General features: G+C 41.5%; 1 protein-coding gene across 1 annotated transcript; it reads right to left on the bottom strand.

Moving 5' to 3' along the window:
* Positions 1-425: 425 nt before the first annotated feature.
* Positions 426-6537, bottom strand: LOC135740343 (ankyrin repeat and SOCS box protein 10-like). Its single transcript, XM_065258602.1, has 5 exons — positions 6129-6537; positions 5019-5286; positions 3854-4358; positions 1420-1533; positions 426-1041 (listed from the first exon to the last, which is right to left on the bottom strand). The coding sequence occupies exons 1-5, from the start codon at positions 6520-6522 to the stop codon at positions 856-858; spliced, it is 1467 nt and encodes a 488-aa protein (XP_065114674.1). The 5' UTR covers positions 6523-6537; the 3' UTR covers positions 426-855.
* Between the last annotated feature and the right edge of the window lie 1669 nt (positions 6538-8206).

Here is an 8206-nt window from a genome sequence, read left to right as displayed (position 1 = left end):
CTTAATATAGAGAATAAAATCACGCACTTAATTTAAATTTGTTTTTAAAATCTACATGTAATCTACATGAACAAAATACTTACTGTGCATTTGAATTGGTCTACTACTTAGTTTGTATTTAATATCCTCTTATAGAAATAAGGTACAAAAGCTGTTAGGATTTTTTAAAGGGTAATGCCCCAATTTAAGTATACAGTAATGGCACCAATATGTACCTTAGAGTTTTTAATATATGCACTCTTTAAGTACAAATGTGTACTTTTTTTAAAGGTTCCTCCCCAGTGACAGCTTTCGTACCTGAATGTATGAAGTCAGATGTGCATACATAATTGATATTAACTAATGCAATTGTTACTATAGATTTTGGTTATATTATTAGTTATTGTGAGAGATACAAAGTACTGTAAAATCATCAAAGACAAAAATATTTGATATAATGTTTATATAAATTCCTATTAGTTTGAGAACTTTCAAGTTCAGATTTCATTTAAACCCCACAGGGCCCTCTCGTGGTAACTAATGGTAATTGTGAATGGCACTGAATGCATGTTTTCCTTTGGTTCTCCCTTTCCTAACCAATTTTTCTTTTTTATTATTTCCATACAAAGAAACGATACAGTTTTTGTTAAATACATTATATATTATGATTACATCGTAGGTAAAAACAACTATCAAGCAATATTCTCATAATATGAATTTCTATTAAAAAAAATCACCCATTTTTTTCCACACAAATCACAACACACACATTTTCCAAAAAAACCCTTCATGGCCATATAAGCATCCATATTTATCTCTTAAATATTACCAAAGCATTAAAGTACAAAACTGAATCACTACACACGTATAACCCTTTTAGTGAACATAGTCTCTAAATGCCAACATTAGGTAATTTCTAAGAAAGGTTGGTAGACCCAGTTTAGGGACTACTGTGTGCAATCGACCTTTTAGAAATGACCGGAGTCTGTGACGGGTCAGATGCTGTAGAGATCGAGGAGTGTTGATTAGTGCAAACAGAGACTCGAAGAATTCTCTGTGTTTCTGTAAGTGAAAGAAAAGCAGACATCTATTTAAAATAACCATGACCACGTAATCTCAGCTCTTTGTTTTACACCGTTTAAATGTAGGTAAACTGTAGCTGCTAAAAAACAAAAGTAACCATAAATAATATTCAAGAATGCATAATTTATCTATAGCTCAATTGGTAGAGCATTTCATTAGCAGTGCAAAAGATCATTGGTTCGATCCCCAGGGAACACACACACAGTCATAAAATGTATAGCTTGTAATGCACTATTAGTTGCTTTCGATAAAGGATTTGGCAAATGCAAATGTGCAGTGCATAGAACCAAAGCTTGATGTATTTGTACTTGTATTAGATGTAGATTTTGAGCAAACACATACAAACAATTCAGTTACCTGAAATAGTTCAGGAGGAACGGCTTCAACCCAGGCATCTGTGATTTTAAGGCGGTCATAGGTGTTGATGAGAGCCTGTATTGTTCGTGGTGATGTCGACCAATATTTCAGCATCTATATGTAGAAAAAATGATGCAATGATGTTAAACGATGCTAGTCATGGATGAGAAATACTGTGTCAGTTTGCACCTGATGTATAACAGCCCCACCTGTGATGTGGAGGTCAAAGGTTGAACGTTGTATTTTGGGGAACATTGTACAGAAAAATGAAGTACTGAGCTTGATGAACAGATTGGGCTTCCCTCTGGGGGATTGTGGGAAATTTCTGCAATTACTGCTAATTAATCTCCTATTAACATTTGCCTCGTTAAGACTCCAGCAATTTATCTGGCACAAGTGGGACTCGTTGGATGCGTGATATCAAGTGTTTCGTGTGCTTTCGAAAGATTGAAATAAATCCATCAAAAATGGATTATATCTGTATCTGTGACAACTAGAATATCAAATACTGCTGCCGGTGCTGAAGTTTAATGTGAAGTGTTTCTGTAGCTTCTTTAGATTGAATACACTGTAAGTCGCTTTGGATAAAGGCATCTACCAAATGCATAAATGTGACCCTGGACCACAAAACCAGTCGTGTCAGTTTTTTGAATAAATTGAATAAATAAGCTTTTTGATTGTATGTTAGGATATTGATTTATGTTGGGATAGGACAGAGATATAATATTTGGCCGAGATAACTATTTGAACATCTGGAATCTGAGGCTGTAAAAAATCGATAAAAAAAAGAAAAAGAAAATAACCCTTTAAAGTTGTCCAAATGAAGCCCTTAGCAAAACATATAACTAGCGATAAATAGAATTTTGACATATTTATGATAGAACATGTACAAAATATCTTCATGGAACATGATCTTAATATCATAATTATATTGTTGGCTATTGTGTGCTATTTTTGAAAACCAGATTTTTTTTTCCTGATTTTTGGAGTATCATTCACTATATCAAATGTAACCAATTATGTGACATTAATCATGTAAATATGTACCAAAGGTCAGGATGTTTCTTGCATCCACACAAGATGTTCTTTGGAACGTTCTAGGATCATGCTGTGATTTATGGACCATCTGGTTTTGCACAATCTTGTGGAGTCCATGCCAGCTCAAATGCATGGTGCCAAATATTACGAAATGATGACATTCATGTCATCACATTAATAATGGTTAGCAAAGAAAAATTAGTTTTAAATTAAAGGTGTCAAAGAATGCATTAAAATAATATATTAAATTGTATATCTGATATCTACATAGAAGGTATGTGGCTTTATTAAGTGCATAGATGGTTTTACATGTCCATTTACAACCCTAAGATTTGCCCTTAGAATGAAATGGTCTATTTTTACCTTATTTGAAAGGGTCATGAATAATAATGTTGAGCTCTGCTCTGATTGGCTGTTTCACAGAGCAGCTCCTTCAGTAGCTCTGTGTGTGTAAACAGACCTTGTGTTTGAGACTGTATCAGACAAAGATACCGAATTTGAAGAATAATCAATTGTTTGGAGATTTTAATGAATGTTTATTGTTTTTTTCAGTACAGACCTGCAAAACCTAAATGTAACGTCACTTCAGCCTAAACGTTAACATATAGCATTAACTAGCATATAGCGCTAACTCAGCCGTTACAACTTTGTTTTAAGCATTGTTACAACAATTTAATTTATGCATTTGGCAGACTTGGCAGTGCATCGCAAGAGGTACATTTTTTTATCAGTAGGCTACGTGTTCTCTGGGTTCAAACCCATGATCTTTTGCGCTGCTACTGCAAAGCTCTACCAGTGAGCTATACAGTTCAGTGTAATTTTTTCATTTTATATTACAGTCCACAGATGGACATTAACATTTGAGATGTGTATTCCAGTAGCTTACATGGTATAGCATTGCATTAGCAATGTTAAGGTCATGGGTTCGACCTAGGGTGGCCATTCGTGCCAGTTCCGCCGGACACGTTCCGAACATGTTTTCGGGTCCGTTCTCCGGAAGTTGCGTTGGTCGACCGCATACGTCATCAAGGTTTAATATTTCGGGTTCAATTTCAGCAACCGTTACATTTCAAGGTAAAAATGAAACTACAATTTAAAAGAAATAAATCTTAATTGTCTAATGTATTTTAAATGAAATGTGAGAACCTCGATGACATATGCGGTCGAGCAACACGACTTCTGGAGAACGCACCCGAAAACATGTTGGGGAGCTGTCCGGCGGAACTGGCACGAATGGCCACCCTAGTTCGACCCCAGGAAACACACATACTGTAAATGTATAGCTTGAATGCATAGTAAGTCGCTTTGGATAAAAGCGTCTGTAAAATTTCCAAAACAGCCTATAAATTGCAACCTACATCCAATTCACCGCAGATGTTTTCTCTGTAAATCTTACCTTTGGAAGAGCTCCAGGCCAAACCCTGATGGATCCATAGTTGAGAAGCGCCTGAACGATCCTCTCGGGCTCGTGGTCAATCTTATAAGCTATTACCTTTAAGATGTTATGCAAAGGTGCATTGCCAACGTAATCCATTTGGTCAACCAAGGCTCCTTTTTTGAGCAGCATGTCGACTACATCAGGGTTGGCGTTCTTGCAAGCCATGTGCAGTGGGGTCTGCTTGTCTGCGTCACTGATGTGTACGTCTGCTCCGGCGTCCATCAGTAGGTGACACACTCGAGTGTAGCGCTCTAAGGAAGCTCTGTCTTGCGGCTGGGAGCATGCGGCGTTGAGCGCCGTCTGTCCGTCGTCGTTTTGCAGGTTTAGCATAGCTCCGTGCCGTAGATAGAGGTCCACGTGCTCAGGAAGGCCATTCCTGGCTGCCACATGGAGAGGCGTGTCATTTTCATCTAAGGTTTGACTGTTCACAACAGCTCCAAAAGCGATGAGATGTTTGGCACACCTGGGTGGGAAGATGCATGAAAACATGTCAAGTTTGGGGGCTGCTTGAAACAATGTGCATTAAAAAGTGAAACAAAACTTTTTTTAACACTATTCAGGTTGGATTAAATAAATGGTATTTTCCAGGAATTCTCTCGGTTCTTCCTATGGCCAATCCGGTCCTGCTTTCAGGAGTTAATATCGTAATATCTTTACTACCTTATCAATACAAGCTGATTATTGACAGAATATGAGGAAATGTAAAATTGTGAATTGGATAATACGTGCTCTTTAAGCTGCAATCTGTAGCTTGCCTCTCTATCGCCATCTCTGTTTGAAACATAAAATTGCAGGTTACTTTGCGTACTTATCTTTACGTGCGCTTAAAGCAAATGATATTCCCACAAAATCTGACCCGACAGCTTAACTTTAAACCATCTTTTTAAAAAAGCATTATTAGGAGACGATTTTGAACACGGATTGTTTATGTACTTGCTCAATAGTGGTGTTTATTTTTTTGCAGGTTCTTTATTGAACCATACAGACTAACATAGAACCTTTATTTTAAGTGTGTACTCAAAACCTCTTATGTCGAGTGTGAATCTGTCTGTCACTCAAAATCGCAAGATTCACCACAGGACTTGCTGTAATCAAGGGGAAAGGGTAAGGGCGAAGCACTCACTCGAGCGACTTGCGCTCTGTGCACACGTGCAGAGGCATCTGGCCGTCTTCGTTCATTGCGCTGACATTGGCGCCGTACTGCAGGAGCAGTTTGGCACACTCTGGCTGGCACTCTTCGCAGGCCTCATGGAGGGCAGTGTTTCCCCCAGGTGCCAGGTCCACGCGAGCCCCTCTGAGGAGAAGGTGTCTGAGGCATTCGGTGAAACCTCGACTGGCGGTTATGTGCAGCGGTGTTGTCAGTTCCTGTTCGTATGTCAGTGACCACCGTCCTGTTAAAAGAAATGACAACAGAAATACAAATTAGTTTTAGTTTTCAGCTTTTAAAATTTGCTGTATGCCAATAATGATAGAAGATTGGTCATGCACACTGAGTTTTCAGAGTTCATGTGGATACAAAACAAGCACACAAATCCAAATGATCACCAAACAGATTTCTTAACCTAGAGGCTCTGTATTGGCATATATCAATACTACCCCACGTGCACTATACAGCACAATATTTATGCACTTATATACATAAACTGTTTCCTCTTAACATACTTAGTCCTCTGTAGTTGAACTCAAGTTCTTCCATTCCTCTATTTTGCTGGTGTCATATACAGTATGGCATCTATAAGGTAAGCATATTCTGGGTCATCACTTACAACCAGAAGGGCATTCCAAAACTAAAGAACGAATCCTGATGCTTTTGCTGTCGCGATAACGTAGATTCGATATTTCTTTTACTTTCTATACTTAATCTTCGGCCCCATGTGAGAGGTAAAGGTGCATGTCCAGCTTCTGCTTTGAGATTTTCTGCTTTTAAATGGTTCAGGGTGGTCTTTAGACACAACGCAATGTTGTTGTTTGCCCTCAAAATGCTTGGCAAATCTGATATCTGTTTATAGAGGGGAGCTATTTTAGGACAGATTGTGGTGACCTTTAGGACGGTCCAGGAACCTAAGGCTGTCTCGTCTCCCAGAGGAAATTGGTTTGGTTGATTATAAACATTTAAATAGACTTGATCCATCCAAGCTTTAGCTTCTAGAAACAACTGTAATCTCTGGACCATTAATGTTGAACTCGAATGTGACACATTACATTGTATGTAACTCATTCCAATGGTTCTTACCTCTCACTTTTCCATTTGTCACCCACCGCATGGCTTCTCCCTGGGGTTGGATGATCACATCGTTCGGAAATCCTCTAGAGAAGATTTCTTTAACAGCTTCTAAATTTCCAGTGTACAGGGCATTTTGGACAAGAAGATCTTTGCACACCACCGGAATCGGCCTTGAATATGTTCCTCTCTCTCTGGCTTCTTTACTCAACAGGTAGCTACTGATCACAGGAACGGCCTGTCTCATCTGCACTCTCTCTCGATCTAAAGAACCCAGAGAGTTTGAAGAAAATTTTGGACTCCATCTTGACATTTTGGATGTACTGCGGGTCTGACTCTTGATTAACTGAGACTTTAAGAAAGCTGTGGGAAAGGCAAAAGGCTGGGATCTTTTAAATTGCTTCATCTCTGTGGGTTTATTTTGATATTCAATCGGACAAGGAACTTAGACACTTTTGTACTTAGGTCTATTTTTACAATGTTACATGGGTTAGACATAATTTTGCAGAGTGCATTTCTGCTACAAATAGAAGGATGATAGTTTGCGCAACTCTCTCTCTCTCTCTCTCTCTCTCTCTCTCTCTCTCTCTCTCTCTCTCTCTCTCTCTCACACTCACACACACACACACACACACACACACACACACACACACACACACACACACACACACACACACACACACACACACACACACACACACAAACATAGAAAATTCCAACCAGTTCAAACAAGTTCAAACAATGAAGGAAGTGGCAAGATGGGAAGTGAGGACAGATGACGGGGAATATGTTACAGTACCTCCCCCTCCTGGCAAGGTGCGACCTCACGCTGTGGAGAGTGATTGAGAGTAGGAGGGGGCTCTGGAGGCGGATGGGTAACTGGGAGGAGGAAGAGAAAATCAGTCTAGGATGGGTCCTTAAGCAGGTTATCCCAGACCTCCTCCCTCATCCACTCCTCCATAGATGCTGGCTGAGTCATGGTGGAGACAGGGTGGAAACCATGGTGCCGACTGACTGACATGTAGCTGCAGACCATGGAGAAGAGCACGAGATGGAGATAGACAGATGGAGAGCCAGGGCAAGGGTCTGGAGGGCCAAGGCTTGTCTAAAGGATAAAATGTGGAGCTTGAGGGAAGGAGGAGCCTGACAGAGTCGTAAGGGCAAAGTGACGAGGCATAGCCATAGGATTGAAGCCCCGCACTGGCGGATGGTCGAAGACTGACCAAGGTGGAGCTGGAGGGACAAGGGAGCCTTGTGGAGCTGGTGGAATGATGGGCCACGGTGGCGTTGAGGGAGCTAAAAGCCAAGGTGGAGCCGATGGGTCGGAGGGCCGAGGTGAAGTCAGGTTATCGGGGGCTGTAGACGTAGATAAGGGATTCTCCAACCCTGAGTTAGCTGGCAGCTGGAGATTCTCAAAGCTCCCCCGACCCAACGGAAATGGCGTGCTGAGGGATCTACTGGTGACAGCGGACTTAGGGTTGACGCTGTGGCTAGCATAGACCGACTGGGGGGGACCAGTGGGGATGTGGGTGAGCTAGTCGGGACCAGCGGACACACGGGTAAGCTGGATGGGACCAGCACATATGAGGGTAAGCTGCATGGGACCAATGAAGACAAGAACTGGACGTGACCAGCGGAGACAAAGATAAGCTAGACAGGACCAGCGGAGACAACAGTAGAAAGCAATCATCAAAGTTTATCAAGTCTAGATCCCCAGTATCCAGCGTTGGCTCACTCTCAGCAGTGGTGTCGCTGGCAGGGCTTCCCTCACAGCCCTTATACTCCACAAGAATTCCCACAAGTTGCACAATGTTGTCAGCTCACGCACCTGGTCAGACGTAATAGACTCGAGCCCCGGGGTGATGTTGAGCTCCAGCACTCTCTTCAGTGCTGGCTTCTCAGTCGCGGTGGGCTCTGGCTCTCCATCTGCGGTGGGCTCAATGTAGTGATGGCTGGCTGGGTTTTGGTCAGAAGTGGGGCTGGTGACGTCTTCAACGGTGAAAGCGATCCACAGGAGGCCAGCACCCACTCCACAAAGGCGGCGAAACTCCTTCGAGGTACCTCCCCGGACCACTGCTCTCAGGTAGCAG

Source organism: Paramisgurnus dabryanus, chromosome 22 (genome assembly GCF_030506205.2).
Source record: "Paramisgurnus dabryanus chromosome 22, PD_genome_1.1, whole genome shotgun sequence".
NCBI lineage: Eukaryota > Metazoa > Chordata > Actinopteri > Cypriniformes > Cobitidae > Paramisgurnus > Paramisgurnus dabryanus.
Note: the sequence above shows the minus strand (reverse complement) of the source record. Positions and strands in the feature narration are given on the sequence as shown.

What these genes read in the sequence shown, in the direction of transcription:
- LOC135740343 (XM_065258602.1), bottom strand. Translation starts at nt 6,522, where the DNA reads ATGAAGCAATTTAAAAGATCCCAGCCTTTTGCCTTTCCCACAGCTTTC. An exon ending in GGCCTGGAGCTCTTCCAAAG is followed by an intron (nt 1,534 to 3,853) that starts GTAAGATTTACA and finishes TTCTACATATAG; the next exon opens with ATGCTGAAATATTGGTCGAC. An exon ending in TTCCTCCTGAACTATTTCAG is followed by an intron (nt 1,042 to 1,419) that starts GTAACTGAATTG and finishes TTTCACTTACAG; the next exon opens with AAACACAGAGAATTCTTCGA.